Here is a 26,473-nt window from a genome sequence, read left to right on the forward strand (position 1 = left end):
GACGCAGGGAGCATACAATATCACAATGCTATCACGATTACCAATACTCGATCGCTATTCTGCAAAACGTGAAGGAAAACATGGAGCAAAACAGCAGCTGTGCGCCACCTTGAAAATTAAGCAGATTCGCACAGGTTAAATAAATACGGTTTGCCTGCGGTCGTCCTACAATCGTTTTCTACCTGGAACGGCTGCGGCGTTAGACCCTCCCCGACGAAGTTTAAAGGAGCTCCACTCCGCCGGCACAACCTACAAGGATGGTTTTTTAAAACTGACGTTTCTGCAATGACAATTGACCCGCAAGTTAACGACCTACCTGCCGATTTCCCTTTTGCTTATGGTAAGGAACCGGGAGACAGCTGAGACAAAATGTGTGTCGCCTGCTGGTTAAATAGGGCGCTCGCTAATGATGTCAGTCCAACCCGCAGCGCTACCTGTCACCTATCGTTCAAAAATGTGACTCAAAGATTTGCCCAAAGTGTAGCTGCGGCGGGATCCTGGCGTTCTACGGTCTCCACTTTAATAACTGACCAGGCCCCAACGTGTTTATCAAAAATATTCTATTAAAATGCATTGAAAGAAGGGACCACAAGTATGAAAATTATAAATGCTACGAATTGGAGCAACACAAATAATTCACCCTAAAATTATAGTGTTGAAAGAACATGATAACAACATGAAAACAATAAACATAGAGGTGAAAAACCACATTTACGTTCATGTTGAAAAATGGTGCGGGCAGCGTAGACTGTAAAGTCTAAACTAGTTTACCTTACTTAAAAAAAGTGTTCAAACTCATTGCCTCAAGAACTGAAGCAAAGTAATGTTAAGATTAGGGAGTTAGAAAAGCTTGTTTATTTTAAGTGTGCAGTACTAAATCAAGTTGTACAACTAACAAAAAAATAAATAAAGTTCATGTAACTTAATAACCATGCTTAGTGTTAAGTTTAATTTTTTCATTTTGTATGGACTGCTTGATACAAATTTAACCCCACCTTGAATTACTAAATACCTACAACTTGCTACTCACTAATTTTTCAAGTTCACTTAAATTAAACAAATTAATTTTCTTGAATGGGTCCATGTACTTTTTCTCTCTCTCTCTCCCCTATTTCTTCTGTCTATTTTGATATTTTTAGCTGTTGTTAGTAAACAAAGGCAACAGCACCACAACAATATACTTTAAAAGAACACTGGGTTTGTAAGAGCAGATTGGTATTTGTTATTGATCAGGGTGTCACACTATATATGGTAGGAACCTTTGGGGCCTCGACAGTTGTTTCTGATGGGACTGAGAACAAACAGTTTTGACCGCTGTGAAACGCTGTTGTACGCAGTAAAATAACTTGTAATCCTGGGGTGCTGTAATTGGACGAGCTTTTCCTGATGCAAATAAACGGACATAAGTGCATATCTACCACGGGCAAGTGAACTCTTATTTATCCATCGAGGCGACGGCAGCGCATCAACTAAAGTTTATGATCAAAATGCCTCAGTAGCTTAAAGCATAGGCTTGGCTCCTACAGGGTTCATTCAGCCACAATACAACTGTAAGTAACTCCACAGACCTTCCGGTAAAAGGAATTGAACCTTTATTTTGAAACGGTAAAAAGAGGATGTTTCTGCGTTTTGAGTGTGAGCTTAACAGTATGGCTACAGAACTTTTTACGAACAAACGTGAATTTATTCAAAAATTGTATCAGTTTAATAGACCCGTAACAAAAATGGCAAAAAGCTCCTGTGGTGTTTTTACGCTGACGTTTAAGGATGGTATTGCATGGAATGGAAGAAAATAAAAGAGTAATTTCACCAGCAGTCAGTGCCATGTCTCTTCATATGCGGGATCCGTTACAACAACATTTAAAAAAATAATAATAATAATTTTTGGTTTTGAAAATTTTGACCAACCGCAGGTACAGGTCCAGAGCCTCGAAGAAGTCTCCCTCGAGACTCTTACTGCCGATTCTATTATATAAGATTTTTTTCCTTTAATTTTTTTGTATATGTGCTTAGCAGCCCATTAAAAGGTTTTTTGAGTATTGAAAGCTTTATAATATATTCACAAAGATAATAGGGCATATGTAGGCAATGTACTCTTACCAATTACAGCTAAGATGGATTGAAGAAATGTATTATTTTCAGTCATTATTTCTTTTTGAAGCCGGTCACTATGAATCAGTGATAAATAACTGTTCCATCGCTGAAGTATCTTACAGAGACCTTCTCGTAAGAGACAAAACAACTCTACAGAGAATCGGACCCACTCCTCTCTGCTCTCTCGCTCTTACTGCTTCTTGTTGTTGGAGATTGTGCAAGAGAATATCTGCAAGGTAACATGGAAACAAATCATGCCGGGGAAAACATAATTGTCCGGACCATGATGCACCCGGAGTAAAGGAGGACAGACTTCTATCATGTTTTCACAAATGGGTTTTGGACGCGCTGAACAGGACTGAGTCATTAATGCTGACTGAGTGGGTCTCTCGAAGCGCACACAGCAGAGTGGTCCTGGATATTTCCTGCCATTTTTTGTCTTGTCTGCTTTTAATCTTAATCATGCCGGCCGATGCCCATACCCCAAAGTATCCTGGTTGATTGACAGATTGATGAAGCGCTATTTTAGATTGTATTAAACCCTTAAGGAGCATTTTGAAACCACAGGATGTACATTGCTCAAATTAATTAATTAATGGAAAACACATCAGATCTCAATGTGAAAAGTATTATGTTGGGTATCTATTATTGATGTGGACAGTTAAATTATTTACAAATAGATGCCACATCTTTGCATGGAAATAAAGGTTTCAGCCTACAGAGGGCTTTATTTAGACACCACAAAAATCAAAGTGAATCAGTGATGTGCAGGCATCTCACCAATCAACACCAACACCTATGAACAACCCCTGCTTACCTGACCAGATCCTTATCATATGTGATTGTGATTGAATTCATCTCATACCCCAATAAAAGTGTGTTCCTTTGATTCTTTTGAGCAGGGTACATTTCTTTACATTTTTTACCCTTTGTCGCCCCTCAGGTTTTTGTGGCTTGTGGATTTTTCTAACCGGACTGTGTTTCAACAATTTTCTAGTAAATATACCCACTGCTGGTGCTTTTATTTGTAGAAGGTTTTTTTCTATATTAATGGGATGTGATTAGATGGATTCAGGGAAATTGTGCAAGGCGCTCACAGTCTCCAAGGTAACCAAATGCAAGTTATTTTTGCAGACCTAACCTGACATCCAAAAATGTGAGGTACTAAATCAATGTTTGTTTCCAGCCTCTGTCTTCTTTTAATGGGCCTTCATAATTGAAACTGCATAATGAAACAATCCAAACTGACTGTGGTGGCGGGCGTGGTTTCAGCTCGGCTGCAGGTGGGAGATGGGGGGAGTGGCTCGGGGAACGGTGCCAGGTGGAAACAATGACAATCAGCTGGGGATAATTGTGTGTGCTCTCCCCTATTTGAGCAGTGAGGCTGGGGCGAGCGAGAGGAAGGAGATCGAGCGAGCGGGAAGCCGGCGTGTTTTACCGAGCAGAATTAAAACAATAAAAAGCATTGGAACCCACCATCCTGGTGTCGAGTGCCGTTTGTCCGGAGCCGCGCAGTCACGCACGTTACACTGACATTGTGGTGCTCTGGATCGCATTGAACATGTTCATTCAATGCCACAGTAACATGGAGAAAGCTTCCATGGGTTTTCAGGAAGAACAAACTCATTCACACGCAGCAGAAAACATTTGCATTATCAAGAAGACCAATGAGGCAATACCCCTAAACTGCCGTTCTTCATCATACAGCCTGACTAAAGGAAACAAAATCATGCGTTGTGCACGCACTCTTTATTTACTCTAATGAAATCTGTAGATTTACAATGGATTCAACAGCATCTTACAGATTTTCATATGTGTAAAATACAAATAAATGTTCGGCCCTCACATGTAAATGAAAAGTTAATGACCAGAAATGTGTTCAAAACAATGATCAGTTGAGACAATGATGAATTAACATTAAAACCGACTCAAACTCTGTTTGAGCCATGAACTTTCAGCTATGAGTAATATTACTGCTTCTTCCTGCATGAAACAAAATGTAAAGTTTATAATCACAGAAATAACAAAGTAACCAAGTTTAGTTTCTTATTTAATTTAATAATAAATTTAACGTTACTGACCAACCAAGTGATATTTCAGCCTCATAACGTGTCTACTTGAGCTCAGCCTGATCCTTCAGGGGCTCCTACAGCCTTCTACCTTATGCTGGAATTCATATGAATCAAATTTATTAACTTTTTTCAAATCTGATTAAACTTTCAAATCCTCCTCCTTCCTCAATCTTATCAGCTACAGCTGTAAAGGACCTCTGATAGGGGGAGTATTCAAATATAGGGTTAAGTATTTTATTTTAGGCATCTTGTTACGTCAATCGGAGTATTTCCGGTTGCGCTTTTATTTTGAAGGTTCGAAAACCGGAAGTGGGTAGTTAGAAGCGCGAGGGAGACGTTAACAGACGTTATAAGACGTCAAAAGGAGGGTAAAACTATAGAAAAACACGGAAAGAGTCACGGTTTCATTAGTTTAGCACCCGGTTGACAGGGGCACAAGGTTAGTATTTGTTCAAGTTTGTAAAATATTGTTTTAGGTTATTAAGTTTTCTTTATGTTCTGTGTAAGATGCTAATCAGTGTAAATATTTATTTTTTCTCTTAGTTCTTACGGTGTGTTCAATAAAATACCTACGGACCATCAGTTTAAGACTAGACCATAATTCAGCCAGGGATGCTACAACAGTCCCCTTTAAAATGTTGACAAAAGCCTTAAGTATTTCATAAAAGAATCCGCTTTTTGATATTCATTCTACTTTTTCAATATCACTGATTATGTTTTATGAGTTTTCAGACCGTTCAGATTTACGTGGGTGGGGGGCAGTCTAGTGGAGCCTGAAACTTTTAGAGTGGGTCTGGTTAAAAAAAAGGTTTGCACTCATTTCTACAATATTCATTGTCTATTTTCCCTGAAATATATTCTATTTTTATTTTTGTATTCTGCTTTTATCTAACAAAAGTGTTCATGACATACATCTTAATAGTTTGTCAGAAGATTAAAGGCAGGAGCCAATGGTCGTATACAAGAATTTCCCTGGATTGTCATCCATAGTCGCAGTCGCAGCTGTGGCCTTTGCCATTACTGGAGGCCCCGTCCCTCATTAATGTCAGGCCACACTTACATACTAAATATGTGTGTTACGAGTCCCAGGAATGGTCCCACAACAACAAAAATGAATTCTCTCTAAGACAGATAAAAGATCAACAGCAAAATGACACGAGGCGTTTATTTACACTTGTCTGGTGTTTCTGCTTTAATTCACATAAAACAAGGTCAACTCTCTTTTTCTGAAAATAACATTGTTAATATTACTAATTACAACTTCAAACAGAAATCTTGCATGTAAAAGAAAGAAGTATTTGTGGTCTTAGTTGTAATGCCTAGGAACCTTCGTGAGGTAACCGTTGTGGCTGGGGGGGAAAGTTAAAAAAAGACGCATAATGACAAATGTGAGTTTTCACATTTCACAGTCCACAATTCGCACGTCATGGCATACCAGATGTTGTGCGCTCTGACAATGGGCCACAATTCACTTCGGAGTGCTTCAGAAATTTTGCGAGGAAGTGGGGTTTCAGCCATGTCACTTCCAGCCCACACTTTCCACAAAGCAACGGGGAGGCAGAGCGGGCTGTAAGGACAATCAAAGATCTCCTGAAGAAGTCCAGTGATCCATACATTGGCCTCATAGCCTACCGTGCCGCTCCTCTGGCGAACGGACACAGTCCAGCAGAGCTCCTCATGGGCAGGAAGATTAGAACACCTGTCCCTGTCATCCCATCCAAACTCAGCCCAGGATGGACAGACGTGGACAATCTGAAAAGAATTGAACGAACATAGAGACGGAAGTAGAACCAGAAATACGACTGTCGCCACAGGGCACGTGACATGCCAGTCTTGCAAAGAGGTGACCATGTGTGGATCAAAGACATCCTTGAGAGGGGCACAGTGCTGTCCAAGGCTGCCACTCCAAGACTCTGCGAAGAAACCGATACCTTCTCTCGCTCACCCCTATCTGCACCGGCTGGAGCTCCACTCTAGAGTTCCATGCTCACGGCGGCCTCGCTCCTACTTGGCGCGGCGAGGCCCTTGCGTCTCCTGTTGCCATTTAGCTGACGCTTTTATCCAAAGCAACATTTGGGAAGTGCATTCCAACCATGAGGATACAAACCCCCGAAGAACAAGAAACAAGAAAGTGCAATATCTTTACACAAGTCAATTTACAAAGTGCTATAGATAAGAGCCATTATAAGTACGATTCAAGTGTTTTACTTACAAGAAGAGGTGTGTGTGTCTTCTCATTCCACCATTCAGGAGCCAGAACCATGGCCAACATACAGCTGTCAATATCGACCGACAACTTTTCTGGGGTTTGACGAGCGTCGGCATCAGACGTTCCATTCATCTCTCAGCGCAAGTTCTGCTTATCAGAAAGTGGCCCACCAGGTGGCTCGCATTCTGCGACCGGCTCCAAGCCAGTTAGCCAGGCTTCTTACACATTAAAAGTGTGAGGATGGCTTGTTTGGGCCCCAAAACCAGATGTGAATTGCGGAGCGCCAGCTTGGGTTACCAATTAGTAATTACCTAATTACCCTGCACTGGACATCCCGTGGTCTGCACTGAAAGGGACATTGGACCCAATGAGCTGACTATCTTTAATTCTCACTGGACAGTAAAGGATTATGAAAATATACAGAAGAGGGAAAGGACGGATATCCTGTCATCTTTACTGATTTTATCTTTAATCTTCTCAAAAACCGTAATATTTCATGGAAGTAAACATGTGCATATGAATTAACAGTGTTTCAGAGGACTGAGGATTTCATTTTGTGGAACTTTCTGATTATTTAACAGATGAGCTCTTTATTTGTGGTTGTTGTTGAAATGCTGGCTGCAGATTACTGTTTATAGAACCTTCGTCATTGTGATTATGACTCTTCAGACTGGTGGAGCATCATTCGGCTTTTTCAGCTTGTGCTTTTAAATCCCTCCAAGAGCTCCCTCTACACACTCCATCCAGAATGACAGGAGACTCCAGTCCACATGTGGAGGAAAAGTCCAGCTTTCTTGCCTGGGACTTTCTTTATTCAGATCACAGTTCCCAGGCATTTCTGTATCTGTTTATTGCCTCTGCCCTTTTTGCATCTTCAGCCAATGGGTTTCTCTTTTTCCTGACATTGAAGAAGCAGCTGTGGCAGCCCTACTACATTCTGCTGAAACACGCATCCGCCTGTGCTGTGGGGAAGACTTTGGGAACTGTTCTGGCTGTGTTCTCCTCCGGCTCCTGGCGCGCAGCGCACTTCAGCGCACTGCTCTGTTTCTCTCTGACGTCCCAAATGACTTTGACCCTGATGGTTGTGGAGCGCTACCTGCTCACCTGCCACGGCACCGGCTACCTCCGGATGGTCACTACCCGGAGGGTCCACGTCGCTGCGGGGCTGGTGTGGCTGCTCAGCGGGGCGACGAGCATGCCGGGGGGGCTGCTGTTGCACCGGATCCTTTTGGCCGCCCAGCAGACAACCGCCGAGCTCCAGGGGGACGCTCTGACCCTCAGGGAGAACATCACGTGTTCCCGCGAAGACGTGATGCCGGTGTTGGTCCCGCCGTGTGTCTTCATGACTTTGTGCACGTTGGCCATGTGCTACTGCTGTGGGCGCATGCATCACGCCTCTCTCAGGGCGAGCGTGGCTGTGAAGCGTCTGAACCGCCGGGCCAACCGCTCGGCGGCTTTCTACTTGTTGATGTTTCTCCTGCAGCTGGCCCCACATTTGATCATCTTTGCAACGGCGTCCCTCTGCCCGCCCATCACTTCCCTAGTGACGGCGCAACTAATGACGATCCCGTCGTGCATCAGCGCAGCTTTCCATCTCCTCCGTAACCCGCAGATTAAGCCGCTGGTCCTGTCCGCGCTGCATCTGGAAGGAGGGTGCGCGGCCTGCCCAGATGTGACAGAAGCAGATATGACAGAAGCAGATGGGACAGAAGAGCGCACCTTGGAGAGGGAGAACACGGCCACCACACCTCCTCCTCCACTGGGTTCGGTTTCTACTTCTGTTTGATAGTCTCGAACTTAAACACTCGTATTTAAGTTGTATATTTGCTTATCTATTTGGTGTTACGTTTGTGATGAACACAGTTACACCGTTATTGTGCTGGTAAAAGATTGTTAGATGTTTCAGTGTTTATGGTTACCATTTTTAATTGTCATATTTATTGATCGATGTCTGTGATATTCAGCTTCTCAATAGGACATTTTATTTCAGACCAAAGACGGTATGGTTTTTATCATCTCTTTTCCGACCTATTGTGATAAATATTAAGCTCAGTATATTTTTTTAAATGTAAATCCTGTAAAACCAACACACACTTTGTGTTTTCTTGACGTCAGTGCCGTGAAAATAACGTGTAATTATGTAATGTTTTCTTTTGCAGTGGGAAAATAGAGAAAATAACGCAGCCTCGTTAAAGCCGTTTAATTCAATTTATTCAACAAATATTCAAAGTGTATTCTTAGTATGGAGTCATTTAAGACATTTTGACAAAAGAAATGTTGATTCTTTAAATGTAATGTGTCTGTGTTAAGTATTAAATAAAGTATTATATAAAATAATATTAAGCCTTATTTACTTTTCAATTCGTTTCTAATCATCTCATCCAACATGTTAACATGCTTAAGTACACACATGTCAAAAATAGTTACGAATAATCAGATGAATGATTTATCACAGATGTCACATAATGCAAACTAACTGTTTCATCTTCTAACGCCACAGGAGGTGCTTTAGGTCCACCAAGCATAAAACTTTCAGCGTTGTGACAAAACTAAATCACATTGCAATGGTAACCTCCTTGTGCATTAAATTAGATTTTTTTTACTTACTGTGTGTGTCATTATTAAACCTGTCTGGTGTCATGTTGTGTGACATTTGCGTTTATTTTCTTAAAAACAAGCCGGCATGTCAGTGGCAGTTCTGGAAAAAAAAAAAGTTTCAGGCTTTTCAGGTTTTCAGGCTTCAATCCGTAAATGTTCTCCTCTGATGACTCTGATTTGTCCTTCGTTGCAGACAATAGCATGAAGGATGTCCTGAAACATTCCCTCTCATGAGTTCCATCGGAAGCGCAGGACGGACAACCTCTCATTTCCGGCTCTAGTCGACATGTGCGTCTCTCCCTTCAAGCCAAATTTGGCCAGTAAACCGATGATCTCGTCTGGTGGGAGAATCAGGATCAGTGGGCAGTCCGGGATGTTCCCCGCTGTGAAAACTATTCTGGGGACGGTCTTCAACTCACCCGGCTTGTTCTCGGCAATGCAAACCAGGTAGAATAACCCTTTACTGGAGAGCAACTGAGGGACCACCGGCAGCAACCTGTCCGTCACCTCTCGCCCCCGCTGCCCCCCGGCCCAAGCCGCCTCGATACCTGTGCTGCCCACCTGGGAAGAAAAGCCCTCACGGTGATCAACAGCGCGACACACACACACACACACACACACACACACACACACACACACACACACACACACACACACACACACACACACACACACACACACACACACACACACACACACCTCTTCTGATGGCGTGACCACATAGGGAGGGTTGAAGAGAAGGACGTCCACGGTCCCACTTAAGCGGGGCAGGAGACCATCCACCTGGAGGAGAGAGAGGAGTCAGATCCCCGCATCGGAAGCACGTGTGCGGATGGCTGCCGTGTGACGCTCACCAAGGACGTGATGACCGGCTGCAGCGGGGCGTCGTTGCGGGACGCGGTCTTCGCGGTGCACTGCGCGGCCGCGGGGTTCACATCGGTGCAGCTGCGCGATAAACGCGCAACGTTTATATCACGGTCGCGGCGGCTTTTCTCGACGCGTGCATGTGATGTCTCCCGTGTGCGTGACTCACAGGTAAAGCGCGCCGGGTCCAACCAACGATGCCAGGAAGGCGGAGACCACTCCCGAGCCGCTGCCCACCTCCAGACACACACGCGGGCTGCGAACGGCCACATTTAAACATCGACACATTGCGGCTGAAGGTGGAAATGACGTGAACATGTGACGCGTCTGACCCAATCTGCTGCAGCAGCTCGGCGTCCTTCTCCAGCGCGTCAATCAGGAGGAACGAGTCCTCCGCCGGCTCGTACACATCGCGGAAGTCTCCCCGTCCGGCGTGGGAGTAAACCGGCGTCAACATAGGGGCAAGTGTCGCCGGAAGACGCCGCTTCCGGTTGTAATTCCGTGCGAAAAAGCAGACCACCAACGGCGAGTGGCGAGCTGAAACGCGTTAGCTGAGCAGCGCTTTCCACTTCCGTGTAGCCGGCCCTACGTCACGATGCCGTCAATTAACTCTTTCCCAGCCGGTGTTACACCCCTACTGGTTTCCCTGCGCGTGCTTGTGTTTGTGTTTACCCGACAGCAGCAGAGGACGCGGGAAATTGTTCGTGCTGCTTGACTTAAAGCCGGATCACAACATTCACCGAACTGAACCACCTGAAGTCGCTTTGGATGGAAGCCTCAGCTGAATGACGTGGAATGTAATACGGCACTGCGTTGTCTTTTATAATTAATAAGCTACCGCTAACCCATTTTGAAAGTTGGACTTTGCTGCCATCTTGTGGTTGACAAGGTATTACATAGAGTCCAAAATATGTCAAAACATGAAAAGGGTCATCGTAAAGGCTGCTGAATAAAGTCATAGTATAGCATGTGAAAAGAATGAGGATGAGAATAATGAGGAAGTCACCTAAGCTTGCAAGTATTAAATGTATCATGGTTATTTGTGGTAAAGATCATGCTTAAACATAGATGTGCATCAAAGCTCACAGGGACATCAAAGGACTCCCTGTGGCCTTTTGGTTTGTGGAGACCAGCGGCTCCTCAGCTGAGATGTTCTTTTTAGCACAACACCTTTTCCTTCATTAAATACTTATGATTTTATCTGTTCATTCCAAGATCTCTTCCGTCCGTCTGGTTTTTCTTCATTTTTTGAACATAACACTAGTAACAATGAAGGTTATTATTAGATCCAATTACTATATTAATATTATATTGGAATAACTTATATGAATGTAATGGAATATAGAATATTTATTCTATCAAACAATTAAATATCAATTGTGCTATCGTTACATTATTGTATTTCCCAGGTCACTCGTGGTGCAATGACACTATTTATGACTATTTATCTCAGGTTGACGGGACGTCAAAGATGACACGTCCAAGATGGCTGACAGTTTGTGTACCTGCCCCATGTGAACACAATGGATGACTAAGAGACGAGGCTGACTGGTGAGTAATGATGTGAACAAAAGAAATACACAAAAACAAAAAATACGAACACTTGTCGCAGCGTCCATTGCCAGGTGGGCTAACATTAGCTTACGGCTAACTCATGCTATCTGGTGGTCAAATTAAGCCTCATAAGCGCTGACCACATATTTGTGATTTCCACATGGCGTTTGGAGCATATGTTTTGGTTTAGTTTCTCCCAGTCCCAGCCTGTTTGTTCTTTTATTTGTTTATTTATTCATATATTTTTTCATGCTTATCTTTATTTAGGTCATGTCCTCCCTGGTTAATGGCTGCGTGAGTCGGTGCTATGCCAGTGAAGGCTCAGATAGGCTCAGTGGAATTCCAATAATGCAAAGAGGAAAAACACTGTGAGCATTTTGTTCCTGAGAAACAGGATGTTCTTGTAACGGAAGCAAGTCGGCCAATTATAAATAATAACTGGGTGTATGGAATTTTAACGTTTGGAAATTTCTACATACAAAGGCAGTTAAAATGGAGGAGTACTTCTCTGACAAAGTGAAACTGCCAATTTGTCACATCTAATTAGGTTTAATCTCTGGTTAATGAACTCCCCTGTCATTTCAGATGTTCTCATTCCCTTCACCTGGTCCTCAGGTCGTCCTCAACCTGCAGCCCATTCCCTCATTAGTCCCTCACTCACAGGTCCCCTCACTCGTCCTCTGCCACCCGTTCTCAATACCTAAGATGGTGAGAATGGACTATGTACTAAATACTATGACAAATTAACATCATAGTATTTAATAACTATGATACAGTGATCATGGAGGCTACAGTTAGATAGGTGACATCATTGGTGATTAACATAGTATTTAATAACTATGATCCAGTGTTCATGGAGGCACCAGTTAGATAGGTGACATCATTGGTGATTAACATAGTATTTAATAACTATGATCCAGTGTTCATGGAGGCTACAGTTAGATAGGTGACATCATTGGTGATTAACATAGTATTGAATAACTATTACGCAGGGATCAATAGTTCTAGTTATATTTACACTTTCAAACACTGAAAAATAAACATTTTCAAGCATTTGCAAGCATCTGACATTACATATCTTACAGAGAAATATACAATAATTCATATGTGGAATTTTTATTTATTATTACAATTCAGAGCTTCAGAGCTTTAAAGCTGAAGTTCTGCTCAATGACGTTTTCCTCAGGTCATTGTTAGTTTTAATGCACAATTATACTGTAGACCATATCAAGCTGCACTCTGTAGATACAGACAATACCTTAAAGTTACATTTACAAGTTCCGACCCTGTTTGTTTGCCTGTGGGACTGATCTCCCGCTTTCACTTTATTTGCTTTTCTGTTTCCAAGTTGTGCTTTTGGGTTCAAGTACCTGTCCTCCTTACACCTGTACTGCAAAGCCACAGGTGAGCAGTAACGACAGAGTAGTTCAAAAGATAAAGAACATAGAGATGATTACATTACATTTAGCTGATGCTGATGAACTTGTAATAAATAAGAGCCATTATAAGCATAAGTTAAGTGCTATAGTTAGTGTTTAGTGGAGGTGTAGTCTGAAGAGGTGTGACTTTAGTCTGAAGATGTAGAGGCTCTCTGCGGTCCTGATGTCATCAGAGAGCTCATTCCACCATTTAGGAGCAGGTCTTGTCTGGGATGATCTTCAGGTGGTGAGTGGCCATCCACCGAGAGATGTCAGTCAGACTGGCAGAGAGAATTAGTTGGGTGTCATCTGCATAGCTGTGGTAGGAGAAACCATGCGAGCGAATGACAGAGCTGAGAGATTTGAATGATGATGATGACAAAAAATGAGGTCTCACCGTCCTTTTCTCAAGTTGGAGATGATGTTCTGTCTGTTTTTCTAAATGTATTAATCCATGAGCTCAATAAACGTAAGCCCCTTACTGAATGGACTCAATGAACGTGTCTCAACACTGAGAAAGTGAAAACTACAAGAGATGCACAGCGAGACCAAATGGCAAAATGCGGGGGGGGGGGGGGTGGTGTTCTTCAAAAGGCTTGCCCCAGAGTCACTAGAGGTGGAGCAGGTGGAGGAGGCCAGGCTCTGGCCTTAAAGGTCTTTATGAATGCTCCCTCTCTTTTATATATGATCTTTTCAAAAGTAAATCTGTGCGTGAGGGTTTCTGCGTGTTGAGAGGAGCGCAGTGCAGAACCAACCTGTTTGACAGTAGTGAGAACAACTAGTCTACCATCGTCTGACACTTTTAGACGTAATGAAATGTCGACATGACAATTGAAGACATTTATAGGGAGGCTGGAAAGCCCCTCACTATGAGAGGAATTCAAGTGTAGGAGGAAGTGATCGTGTGAACTTATGGAAGGATTATGATTGAAACGCTTCAGCATTCCAACAAAGTATCACATTATGGGAGGAACCTTTCAACCACATTAACAGCTCCTGGAAGGAGAAGAAGCTGCTCAGCATGAAAGAATCCAGTGGAGGACGATTGACAGGTTGATTGTCACAAACACACTTTCGTGTCCGATGCCACCAGGACAGAATGTTGAGGGACCAGTTCAATAGAATCCAGATGTAACTCAATAACCCCACGAATGCAATCTGACGGTGTCAAAGTGACATCAGTCTTCTGGGCGTGAAGAGAAGCAGCAGCATAAAGAACGGAGACGGAGACACAGAAGGCACATCTTCCTGAGAGACATCACTGACCTCCATCCTCAGAGCTCCATCTCCCTGCTGCTCCACCCGACCTCCACAAGGTAAGACCAGCCTCGTCCTCTCTGCCCGACGTCATATCGACAAAGTGCTCATGGTTATACAGTATATTGTTGTTATTTAGGATCTTTTAATTTCTCGATTCTGCAACAAATGTTTCATCGTGTAGCTCCACCTGTTTTAGATTAGATTAGATTCAACTTTATTGTCATTACACATGTAAAAGTACAGAGCAATGAAATGCAGTTCAGTATCTAACCAGAAGTGCAATAGTAGTAGGTACAGGTATGCAGATAATAAGTATCTTACAGATGGAAGTTATATAATATGGGATATGCAGATTGATTGAGGTAATATGTCCACATTATCCAGGTTTATTAGTGCATTTAAATGTAGGTAGACGATAAGCAGAAACTATAAATATTATTTACAAAAGGCAAATGGACATATGATAAGTTAGGTAACACAGATTGAGTGAATGTTAAATAGTGCATAGCACCTGTGTGGAGTAAACTCCAGTCAGTGTTCCTCTCCAACTAGAAGGAACCCTTCAGCACTACTAGCAGATGTTCATCCCGTCCTGGGCCTCCTCTAACAGAGCTCACATGGAGCCTTTTGTACTGGTACTGACTCGGCGAAGAAGCTTCCCTTTAAGGAGTCCACTCAGGCTCCATGTGGTGGTTTTAGAGACAATAAGGAGCCTTTTGATAATTGTCCTCAGCGTGCAGGACCATCCTCAATGTCCCTCACACTGTGTGCATGGAGGGACTAAAGAGTGTTTCTCCTGTCTCTATATGAAGAGTCTCTCCACCTGCTGCTGCCTCTTCTCCACCATGAAGACAGGTGCTCTGCTCCTCCTGCTGGCAGGTGAGCAGCCATTGGAAGTGGACTTTAGAACCTTTACCTTAAAGACTTGAGATCCATTTCAGAGTAAACTGATCTTTGCAGACTGGAGTGTGAGTGAGGAGAGAAGCGTCTTAATTCACCTGTGATGTTCTTTTCCTTCACATTCGTGCTGTAGTTGCTTCCAGCCAGGTGGACGTCTCCATGTCCCAAGCAGCAATATTTAATATTTCTGGTGGAGTGGTGAACATCAGCTCGTGTCCCATCACCTTCTATGGACGCTCGTTCTCATGGGTGGACGTGAGTAAAACTAAACCCTCTTACTGCTGTTATCTAACATTCCTTTACCTCCAACAACATTCATTTAATAATAACCTCCTCCAAATGTTTAACACCTTTTTAAATATTTGTTTCTATTAATTTGGCTCATTTGTATTATTACAGGTGGCTCCCTTTTATTTATTGGTTTATTTTGTTGTTAACCACATGTCACATGACACCTCTCGTCATCACCGATGAGGATGTGCAGATGTTTACTAAAAGATCAGATGTTTATTTGTAACAAAACAGTGTGATTGATATCAAATGAAAAAGTGATTATTAAACAGAGTATTATTATTATGGTGTGAAATGATGATAGATTATAAAACACAATGAGCATCATTCATGCCCAGAGCTTATCAACCATTGATCTACTGGTCTTCATCTCCTCACATCTCTTTGCTTGTGTCAACCAGTGTCACCCAGAAACCTCCAGATGACTCTATTAATGTTGCTTTAACAAACAAACTTGTTGTTTGTTTTCAGGTGAGGTTGACGGATTCTCTGGTGGTTTGTTTCATGGACGACGCCGACGATCCACCTCAAGACTGTCTGACGCTGAATGAAACGTTGGGATTAAACGGGGTGCAAGTGGAGACACTTATTATAGATGTACCAGCAGCTGGATTTAAACTGCTCAACATAGAGGGAATATCAATATGCTATTGGCTTTTTCTATTCCAAAAAGATAATATCACTAAGGTGAGTCATCATCAGTTCCATGTTTTTTTACTCTGATGGAATTTTCTAAACTTTTATACATCGTTTGATGAAGAGAACTTTAAAGTTTAGTTCTAACATTTTTCTGAAGCCCTTCCTAATATTCTGTTTCTCCTGTGTTGGTTCTTTCAGTTGATTGTTTACAACTTTAACTTTGGACCGCAAACATCTATGTTCCTTCAGGCTATGACTCCACCTGACTCTGTAAGTATCTACCAGCTGTACCTCTGTTACCACGGTAACCTCTGACCTCAAACCAATGGTCCCTAGCAGGGGAAGTTGAAGCTGTTCTTCAGCCAGATGAATTAGTTTCGTTGAGTCTGAAGAGTCCTCAAAGAGCCCGACGTGTGCATATTGTTTAATCGGACTTTTGTACATCGAGGATATACTGACATAAATGTTGGCATGACGCCCCCTTTATTTTCCTGCTTACATTGACTGATTGACGCTTTGAATGCGTAAATAAACACCAAACAAAACCAACTAAACATGTCCTGTCATTCGCTTTAAGAGAATTAAATCAATGTGCCTGCAGCTGAGAAATGTTCAAGCGCCGCTACATCACCATCTGGAGTAGAAACATTTGATTCTCTTCCTCTTCAAAAGAAGGCTTTCAGCAATCACACTTCCCTCAGTTTGTACAAAATAGTAATTCATTAGAGGAACAAACTGCGTCACCATGAGCAGTGTATTTGAATAATAATCATCAGAAGTTCTCGTGGGGTTTAAAGGTTGACTTGTGAACATCAGGAAGGAGATCCATGTTCTAGACGTGTCCCTCAGTCACAGCTTTAACCTCGACGTGTGTCCAACGTCTTTCTAGTTGCTGACTGCGAAGGTCGGGAACCTGACTGTGGATTCATGGACCCTTAGTGCTGAACAACTGACTCAAGGTTTTTCCGCTGATTTGAGCTCCTGCAGAAACTCAGGTGAGCCATCAGGTGGTCTCCATAATGGGAGGGGGCTCTTTAGGGCTCCTCTGATGGATGTGTGATGGAAAATGTAGTTATTTCTGTCTCTTAAAGCTTGTATCAAACCTCCTGTCCCCTCCCAGGTGTCCCTTTACGATACGGTGAGACTTCATTGGACCCACAGAACTGTTCCAGTAGAACCTGCAATACGTCTGCAGTCCTCGGTCCCGTACGTTCATGTGAACCTGGAGAGCTTTGCCTCGGCAACAACACGTAAATATGTTCTTTTAATATTTGTATGAAGTGTGAATGAACGTTTGACTGATTCAAATGAAGTGCTCCACGTGGACTGAAAGCCTGTGAAGAATTTGTGGAGGAGATGAAGACGTCCTGGTTAAATGTCTCTGTGTCTTTGTATCCGTCTTTGCGGAGAGAACATATGGTTCAACTTGTGTCTCTGCATCTCCATCAGGTGTGAACCCCCCCTCGCCCCCCCCTCTGTGTGCACCGTGACTGGCTCCACCCTCATCGACTTCCACGGCGAGGTCCACTCGGTGGAGGATCGCTGTGAATACGCTCTGATGAAGCCTGGAGGAGGACCTGGTGTGGTTCTCATCGGGGGGTTCCGTGAGCGACGCCGTACAGATGTGTCCTTCTTGGACTACTTGACAATAAGTCAGACAGCTGGAGACATTCATCTGGAACAAGGTGGAAGAGTGCGGGTGAGCTGCTACGGTCCATCTGAACACCGTGTCTTCATGGGGGGGGTTGATTCATCTCTGAAGGACATTACGAGCCAGGAGGTACTTTGTGATATATTCAAAGACACATGTACTGGGTAGAAGTATAAAGTAATACGTCTAGTTGTTACTTTCCTCCAATGAAAAGGGAGCACACAGAGTGATCAGTATCTCAGGCTCTATTTGTGATCAGATTTACTTCTACTGAACCAGGTTGAAGTTCCCTCATTGGATTTCACAGCTTTCAGGGGTCAGATATTTACTTCTTTGCACTGAATCCATAGAAACTCATGATGTTTAATTGGATCCCATAATCTCCATCTGAAGTAACTGGTATTGAAAGCTGTCACATGGTCCTGACTTCAGTCCCTCTCACATGCAGAGAGAACATTAGACGGCACCTTTCAGCCGGTGGTTCCTTCATGCTTCCTCTCTGCTGGGATGTAGGTTGGTGACCAGATCCTGGATCTCAACACCACGACTCAGCGGTTCTACGGCGTGGAGCTCTCCAAGGACCAGACTGGAGTGACGGCCAAGCTGTCTGCCCCCAACATGACGGTTGTGTTTGATGGCAACACGGCACACGTGTCAGGTACCGGACCCTCGGTCCTATCTGGACCCAATGTCAGAATGAAAGCTGTGCTTGTTGGGGTCAAAGGTCATTGATTTGTCTCTGATTGTCTCCTGACATCAAACAGGACCAATGGTTTCCTTAGAGGGTTTGTGTGGTAACCCCACTAATAAAAGCTCGACCACCACCTTGAGTGCTGAACGGATCTCATCGGCTGGGTACGGCTTGGTCTTCACTTGATGCACTGACTGATGGGTGCTTCTTATTGGCTGATGTGGTGTCTGGTTTCTCATGTAACGGGCTGCCTGTCCCCCCCCACCCTCCCTAGCTGTGACACTCTGCACACCGAGACCGTCGACAGTTCCATCACCTGCAGCCGCTCAGCTGACCGGTAAGAAGTGACCCTTCTAACCACCAGACCCCCCACTTTAAACAGCATGGCGTCCTCTCCGTCGTACCTTTCTATGTGCCACCACCCCGTCATGTGACCAGGGAGGGTTTCATGAGACTGTTCTCTGGTTCCTCCTCTCTGCATGGCTGGATCAGCTGTGAGCTCCTGAATCAGCCCCCCTTCGATGCTTGTCACCAACACATCGACACGGACGCCTACGTGGCCGCCTGCAACAACACTTTGTGCGTCTACCCGGCGGTGGACGGTCTCCACTGCCAGTTTCTGGAGGCCTACGCCGAGTCCTGCAGCCTGAAGGACGTCCCACTGGGCGACTGGAGGACAACGGTCCAATGCCGTAAGATGCTCGTCCACCTTCTGCTACCTGCTGCTTGGAGGAGGTTTAGCTCATTTAGGATGCTCTGTTTGAGTGGTGTGAAGCCTTTTCTGACTCGATAACCAGGTGTTGTTGTCTAATACACCTTTTATGGAACGTAGAAAGGATCGTCACATGTTCATGTATCATCTCTGTCTGAGAAGTAACAGTCTTGCCAATAAATAGTGTGGAATAAAAGTGGAGGTGAGGCGAGTACATGAAAGCAGATGAACAAAGGTGCCTGAAAAATGTTCCAGGACCAGTGGAGTATTTGTGGAGACCACATCACATGGAGGATGTTTCTTCCTGTTTGGTCTGATCTGAGCTCATGTGTCCATGTGTCTGTGTAGCTGCTGTCCCTCAAGTCTCCTGTCTGGACCAGTACTGCAGTGAGCACGAGTTCTGTGGAGATCGGCTCGGTGAAGCCAGCTGCTTCTGTCGGGCCTTGTTTGCCTCCAAGTTCAACCCGACCAACACTTTAGGTACAGTCAGACTTCACACGCTGCAGCAAGTGCAGGGTTTCTCTTTTCTTCTTGTAGACTAAAGCTGGACGTGTCTTTGCCTCCGTGATAGATGAAACCAGCTCTTAATAGTCCAATGCCTCCAATGCTAACCCCTCCACACTGAGATGTTGGTACTTGATACTTGTGCTGTTGGGCTTTCAGGCGAGCCGACAGTCTGCACGCAGAACTCTGCCACTGTGACTCTGGCTGAATGTCTGCTGCAGGACCGAGGCATCAACTCCTCCGTCCTCCACCTCAATGACCCCAACTGCAAAGGTCACTTGGACCCACAAACCCACATGGTGGAGTTCAGCTTCAACAGTGGCCACACCTGTGGGGCTGAGGTTTCGGTGGGTGCCCTCCTCTAGTTGGTTGCTTTCAAAAAGTGTGTTGTTCCTATGAATGTGTGGCAGACTTTGTTCACACAACCAGCACATAAACAGGTGAACAAGTTACTCCCTCTGAAGTGACCATTCCTCGTGTTCCCGTCTCAATCTAGATGAACAACAGCCAAATCCTCTACAAGAACACCATCATGACGAGGAACGCCTCTCAGAACGGCATCATCACCCGGAAAGACCAAGTACAGATCGACTTCTCCTGCTTCTACACAAAGCCAGACGTCCAGAGCCTGTCCTTCAGGATCAAAGACAGGTGAGTGGAGAGCGGCTGAGCTCCACCTGCTTGTTGGCCTGCAGCCTGCTGTGGTTTGAGGAAGCTGAGTGTGTGTGTGTGTGTGTGTGTGTGTGTGTGTGTGTATGTGTGTGTGTGTGTGTGTGTGTGTGTGTGTGTGCGTGCGCTCTGCAGCTCTGTGGTACTGCAGGTCGTATCCGGAGCTTGGAACTACACCCTGACGATGGCCGCCTACACCGACGGAGGACTCCAGAACCTCGTGGAGTCGAGCAGCGAGCTCCAGCTGAACCAGAAGGTGTGGCTGCAGCTGAGGACGGACGGGCTGGACGGCGACACGGTCGCCATAGTGACCGACTCCTGCTGGGCCACCACCCAGCCGTCCACCGACAGCAGCCCGCGATACGACCTCGTCATCGCCGGGTGAGACAGAACTCTTCGTCTGCGGCTTCAAGGATCCGCAGCAGGTGAACTCACCTGATTTCCTGTTTCTGAGCAGATGCCCCAGCAAAGCCGACCAGACAGTGAGGGTGGAGGGAAACGGACTGGGAACCTCCACCGTCTTCTCTTTCAACGTGTTCCAGTTCTCTGGAGAAACATCTGCCATCTACCTGCACTGCAAAGTGGAGCTGTGCCCCAAAGAGGGAACAACCTGTGCTCCGGTAAGCAGGAGCAGAGAAGAGGCTGCTTTACCCATCAGTGATGATCCTGTGTGGTTCCTCTCCTGGTGAAGGAGCATCATCCCTCATGCATTAATATGTCAGCAGCTTTGTTACTGGAGCTGAGTTCTTTATCCCGTTATAATTAACCTGCTCAAAGTCTCTCCCTCCAGAACAAATGTCTACTTTAACAACATAAACAGCCAAAGGGGTTCTGTGCTGTGGACCTGCGTGGAGCCCACACGGGCTGCAGTCTAACCATGAACATGCTGCCTGTCTTACAGACCTGCCCTGCAAGCAGTAAAAGGAGGCGCAGGTCTTCCAGGTCCAACACTGCAGAGGGAAACCCAGCCCTCATCACTATGGCCTGGAGTAATTAAAGACCGCTCCCCTTCTGACCTTTGACCTGGTATGTTTGAAGTTCATTAGGATTGAATTAATGAATTACTGCATGAATGCCTCAGTAGTTTTAATACATATATAAAACATGCAGGTGGCTACGGGTTCTTGTTGTACAGTGACTCTTATTTCAGACTCACAAACCACACAATCAAGGACTTTCTGAGTTAAATGTTATTTCATCATCAACTAAAGTCCTCCACAGGTGAATAAATGATGTAAGTTACTGGTGGGGGAAGCTCTAGAGGAAAGGTCAGAGGGTTCATCCTCTCAGGAGCATGAGTCATGGGACTCCATGATCTTTCATATTTGCCCTCCATCAGACACAAAGTAGAAGTCATGACTCATCAGTGATGTCTGCTTGTCTTCTCAGCTGATTCCTGACAGAAGTTCCATCAACCAGCCTTAAACCTCACGGCTCTTCAACAGATGTTTGAAGATGTTGCTGCTGTGAAACAACGCTGGCAGGTCTTCATTTGGTCACCTGGGAAGATGCTTTCATTCATTCTTTATATATCCAATGATTCTTGCTAATTATTACGAGATTTAGAAATGTAACATAATCTCTCGTGAAATAAATGATAGAAAAATAGAATGAAAAACCAATCAAGAGGGTTTTACGGTTCTGGTACTTTAAATACGTATTAATTCACTTCTTTAAACAGCCTAAATGAACGTGCTGTTGTTTATTATGTTATTAAACCAACATGAGCGTCAATGATTATTTAATGTTTTATTCTAAACTTCTAAATCCAAAGTTGTCAATGTAAATCTTTCAATGGAAACATTGGCGACATCCAGTTAGAACCAAGTAGATGAAACCAATCAGCCTCAATGTGCAACATAAAACATTTACTTATGGAATTGTTGTTGACTATCTGTATTCTGCAATATGCAGTTGGGTTAGTGGAGCATCGTTGAGACCTTGAATCTGATATTCTCAGGAAAGTTTGGGTCCAGTGAAGTTACGAGAGCTGAATGACTGAGAATGTTGAATCATGGCGGCTGCATCATTTCATGAAACTTAAAGCTTTTGATAGATTTAAACCACTATGCTCTCTGCATCACACTGACCAATGTGAAGTGGATCAAGTCCTCTGGAGGAGTTTGTGAAAGAAAAGCAACAATAGTCACACAGGAATCCAAAAACTTCTGATAGAAGTGGTAGCTGCTTACAGCACAGGCCTTAATGTGATGGACATACTTAATAAATGGCATACATGTAGGTTACATGTAGGTTACATGTAGTGCTGGGGCTGCTCTTTGGAACACGGGTCAGGGTGCTAATCATTTGTGCACAAGCCAAAAATCAATATGAAGTGTTTATCAACTATGACACATAAGCAGAGATCCATGAGTCTTTGATCATTGTAAGACCCTTCATGACAAACAATGCGTTACCACGGCAACAGAGTGAAACGAATACTGAAGCATCATTGATGTCATAAGGCATTTGAAGTCAATCTGTTAACTCAATAGAAGTACATTAAACTTTCGAATGTGTCATTTCTGTTTCCCATCAGCTGGCGTCATGACTTTGTGAAAATATTTTCACGGAAATGTTCTTGAAACAGGCGCCATTGACGCCGTACACCTAAATATCGTGTTTTTGGCATATTCTCCTCTTACTTTTCTTAAGAGCCCGTTGACTGAATTTGAAACCGATCGCATTAAGTCTGTTGGAGAAGGTGGTTGAACAGCTAAAAACTATGAAAAACGTAAATGTAAAAAGGAAATTGGCAATGGATGTTCAAGTCACAGTATATTATTCCCAATACAATCCTATCATGTGACATGTATAATGGTTGCTGTTCAGTAATGTGATGGGGGATAGAATACATCTTCCATCAATCAAATGACCAGATGGAAGTGATATCGTTACATTATACATAAAGGTATTTCCCCGATAGGACCCCTGGTGCTGTAATGACGTCACTATTTAGCTCAGGTCGACGAGCGGCCCTGATGACGCGTCCAAGATGGCCGACAGGCCCCTGAGCTGTAACTTCCGCTGCCCGACTGTTCGTGACGATGGAGACCCGATGGAAGAAAGGAGACTGACTGGTGAGTTATGGTGTGGACTGGGGGCTGAAGGGCGAAAATACTACAAACCACCTCAAACCAACACATAGAAACACTTGTCGCGGCGTCCATTGCTAAGTGGGCTAACATTAGCTCACGGCTAACTGGTGCTAACGTCTTTGCGCGCGGTTCTTTCGCTGATTTCTAGTGGTCAAATTAATCTGATTTATAGCGTTCTGTTTGGCTTTGGTTATAGTTGATCGATGGATTTACTGATTGTTGTGTTTTACAAGAACAACATTTAATATTTTCCCTCGTTTGAAGTTGGCGTTTCTATCCGTCCTCAAAGAGCTGCACTTCCTTGTGTTGACCACTAGGGGGCGCCCTCCATCCATCACATGGGATCATGCTGCTGTGCGGGGACGACGTGTTTATGTGCTTAAAAGATCTAAACTGAATCATGCAACACATGAACCGTGAACTCTAGTCTGCACCTGAAGAAAGGCTCTTTACTTGGTAACAGTATCGCTCATTTAAATCATTCTTTTTTCTTCTTTATTGGGTCTCAGAAGGTGTTTTTGTATTTGAATGATTGTGTGACTTCAAAGTGTTTTTCTTTCTGAATTCTCAGAAAATGTTGGAGGAGCAGCTGGAAAACAACAAGTTTCAAGACAAGCGGACGGAGGACGAAATGAACAAAGTAAGGAAACCTAAGTGATTGATAAACATTGATGATGATGATTGTTTCTGGTTTTTATTTACAGTAGATCAGGGTCAGAGTTACATCCTCCATATAATTACAGTATGAATCAGGGCCTCGTGAAAATGTGACGTAAAGGGACTTAAATGTAGTTGAACGTGGTCACTTACCTCCATCATGTGTGTCACCAGACACATGGTAATAATATGATCAGATTGTTGGTGTAAGATCTGATATCCCTCCCTGTGCTTTGGGTACAAGGTTTTGAAGTTGATGTAAAATGTCTCTTTTGAAATAGGACGGAGCCTCTTGAAGCGTGTGTCTAAATGTCTGTGTTCTTTGTGCAGGCTGCTGAATGAGCAGAGACACTTGAAGGTCCTGGAGGAGACGAGGAGGATGGAGGAACATTTGGTAAGTGTCAACTCAATTATTACTAGTAGCTGTTAAAGGGGCAGCAGGAACGTTTTAGTTATTGTGATAGTATTTGATTACAAATTGAAATAGAAACAGTAATTTATATCATATTGCTACAATGATTATTAGTATTAATAAAAACTTTAAATTAAAATGTTTAATAAAAATCTTCAGTCATAGAATAGTATTTAATATTAAATCATGAAAATGTAGTTCAAAAGAATACTCAAATTATAGTATGCAACAAGGAAATACAAAATATAGTGTTATATAAAACCATGGTGTGGTATGCCGTTAAAATGTAATCAAAATCATTCATAATGCCGTAAAACGTGAAAAGATTACTCAGTAAAAATGCTGTAAAACAAAATCATTGTCACAACAATATTAATAAAATTCATAGAATAGTGTGCCAACAAAGTTATTGTATAGTGTGACAAGAGCCTTAAAATAAATGATGTAGTAAGCCAGAAATATCATATAATATATATATATATATCATGTATCAATATAACAAACATCATTAAAGATTGTATAGTATTTTGTAAAAAAGTTTAGTAAAAAATGTCATAAAGTAGTATATTACGTCATAACATTGTAGTATAGGATGTCATGAAAATGCTTTTTAAATTGTGATATTATTATGTGATGAAATTCAAAAATATTTTAGTATGTTATGTTGGAAAAAGTAGGAAATGATTATACTACAGCTTAATGAATTCATAAAAAGTATTGTACAATATTCAATAATTGTTTTACAATATTTTAGTATTTCGTATAAATTAATTATATAAAAAAGTCTTATTAAACAAGTCATATTATGGTATGTCCTTAAGTATAAAAAATATATTATCGTAAGCCATGAACAATTTTAGAAATGTCACAATATGGTATTTCATAAAAAATATATCAAATTATTGTAAGAGTAATAAGCATCAGAAATAATATAGCAATTTCGTAAAAATTATAAAAATGTACACAAATAGGTTTTTGAATACATCATGGAAAAATAATTTCCATTGTGTGCTAATTAAATTAATTGAATAGTATAAAGTAAAAAACCAAACAAATACAAGTATCTGAATTTGATGTATTTGTTGTAGTATTCATTCAAGTATCTGAATTTGATGTATTTTCTAATGTTGTGCTTCTCTTCTTTTCTCCACATGAGGGCGCAGTTTCCAGACCTGAGGACGGCAGGTTTCTTCTTCTGCTCTGCGGTTACTCTGAGAAGTAACTTTGACAGTTTGGGGGTGGTTCAACTTTTGTCAAATGTTTGCTGTGCAGCTGAATTTTAATAAAGAATAATTTGGTATAACCCCCTGCGTGTGTCTCATTGAAAGCCCGGGAGGAGACGGACGTCTCTACTCTACCGGGGCGATGCACACTGATGATCCCACAGCGGTGGGAATCGAACCCGGGTCTGACGCCACCCAAACCGGGGACGGCGCAACCACGCCACCATGTCATTCACCCTTAATCATGTTTGTTTGTTGCCTTTGACTTCTTCATGTGACTGAACAACCTCAAAAATCACCCACCTGCAAAAGGCTTGAACACACGACCTCACGCTCACGGGGCAGTCGTCTTCACCTGGAGCTATTTGCCCAGACACATTTGTCTGCTTCATTAAATACTTGTCTTCTTCACTTTTGCTGTTGAATCTTAAAACAAACCACAGCACACAGGAACCGAACCCACAACCTTCTGCTTACAAAGTGTTCTCTCATCCCAGTGAGCTAACTGATCTGATGTAACCACTGGCTTCATTGTACATTTGTCTCCTTTGTTTGGGCTCTTGGCTCTAAAACCTCTCCATAAAGGATCTCAACCCAAAACCTCTTGACTCCTTACTAGTCATTTGACACTCTGATTTTTTTCTACCTGCTTGTGCTTTACAAGATCCACTCAAATGGCTCAATTATTGAGAACGTTTCAAAATGTCACATTGGGAGATAGACCTTGACGGTCACCATGCCCCGGGATCGAACCCATGACCTCCAGCCTCTGGATGAGTCCTCTACCACGCTGAGCTATCACATCCCAGCCGCTGACAATTTGCAACGTCACAAATAGTTCTGCAAACACAAAATCAAACGGTTCATATTATGAATCATTAAGAGTTCTGGTGGAGTTGAAGCAGACCTTCCTGAGCCACATTTGGGAATCGATCCTTCCTCCTCAGGGTGCCGTGT

General features: G+C 43.2%; 2 protein-coding genes and 1 long non-coding RNA gene across 6 annotated transcripts; 2 read left to right on the forward strand and 1 right to left on the reverse strand.

Annotated features, from left to right (window-relative positions):
* Nucleotides 1-8,545: 8,545 nt before the first annotated feature.
* n6amt1 (N-6 adenine-specific DNA methyltransferase 1) lies at nt 8,546-10,294 on the reverse strand. The gene is made up of 6 exons (XM_037477384.2): nt 10,170-10,294; nt 10,007-10,093; nt 9,828-9,918; nt 9,673-9,756; nt 9,393-9,534; nt 8,546-9,311 (listed from the first exon to the last, which is right to left on the reverse strand). The coding sequence occupies exons 1-6, from the start codon at nt 10,292-10,294 to the stop codon at nt 9,202-9,204; spliced, it is 639 nt and encodes a 212-aa protein (XP_037333281.1). The 3' UTR covers nt 8,546-9,201.
* A 110-nt stretch (nt 10,295-10,404) lies between these two features.
* Nucleotides 10,405-22,783, forward strand: LOC119219980 (uncharacterized). 4 transcript variants are annotated; one of them, XM_062561534.1, is made up of 21 exons: nt 10,405-10,726; nt 11,291-11,388; nt 11,977-14,125; nt 14,882-14,948; nt 15,103-15,224; nt 15,732-15,947; nt 16,098-16,169; nt 16,789-16,894; nt 17,020-17,149; nt 17,349-17,598; nt 18,064-18,208; nt 18,315-18,405; nt 18,516-18,578; nt 18,734-18,933; nt 19,302-19,433; nt 19,617-19,804; nt 19,954-20,108; nt 20,262-20,507; nt 20,584-20,746; nt 21,028-21,152; nt 21,516-22,783. In XM_062561534.1, the coding sequence occupies exons 4-20, from the start codon at nt 14,915-14,917 to the stop codon at nt 21,121-21,123; spliced, it is 2,409 nt and encodes an 802-aa protein (XP_062417518.1). In that variant the 5' UTR covers nt 10,405-10,726; nt 11,291-11,388; nt 11,977-14,125; nt 14,882-14,914; the 3' UTR covers nt 21,124-21,152; nt 21,516-22,783. The 4 variants fall into 4 exon arrangements, with proteins under 4 accessions (XP_062417518.1, XP_037331410.2, XP_062417520.1 ...); XM_037475513.2 differs by having other exon boundaries at nt 10,405-10,634; XM_062561536.1 differs by having other exon boundaries at nt 10,405-10,634; nt 13,803-14,125.
* A 140-nt stretch (nt 22,784-22,923) lies between these two features.
* LOC134127021 (uncharacterized) lies at nt 22,924-25,811 on the forward strand. Its single transcript, XR_009955967.1, has 5 exons — nt 22,924-23,206; nt 23,542-23,680; nt 23,796-23,864; nt 24,212-24,275; nt 25,450-25,811. It is a non-coding gene; the product is annotated as an uncharacterized LOC134127021 (long non-coding RNA).
* Nucleotides 25,812-26,473: the final 662 nt, after the last annotated feature.

The sequence above is a fragment of the Pungitius pungitius genome, chromosome 3 (genome assembly GCF_949316345.1).
Source record: "Pungitius pungitius chromosome 3, fPunPun2.1, whole genome shotgun sequence".
In the NCBI taxonomy this organism is placed as follows: Eukaryota; Metazoa; Chordata; class Actinopteri; order Perciformes; family Gasterosteidae; genus Pungitius; species Pungitius pungitius.

Coding starts and splice junctions, on each gene's coding strand:
- LOC119219980 (XM_062561534.1), top strand. CDS start 14,915: ATGAAGACAGGTGCTCTGCTCCTCCTGCTGGCAG. Junction 16,895..17,019: donor GAGCTCCTGCAGAAACTCAG/GTGAGCCATCAG, acceptor GTCCCCTCCCAG/GTGTCCCTTTACGATACGGT. Junction 18,209..18,314: donor CAACACGGCACACGTGTCAG/GTACCGGACCCT, acceptor GACATCAAACAG/GACCAATGGTTTCCTTAGAG.
- n6amt1 (XM_037477384.2), bottom strand. CDS start 10,294: ATGTTGACGCCGGTTTACTCCCACGCCGGACGGGGAGACTTCCGCGAT. Junction 9,535..9,672: donor TGGTCACGCCATCAGAAGAG/GTGTGTGTGTGT, acceptor TTTTCTTCCCAG/GTGGGCAGCACAGGTATCGA. Junction 9,312..9,392: donor CATTGCCGAGAACAAGCCGG/GTGAGTTGAAGA, acceptor TTCTCCCACCAG/ACGAGATCATCGGTTTACTG.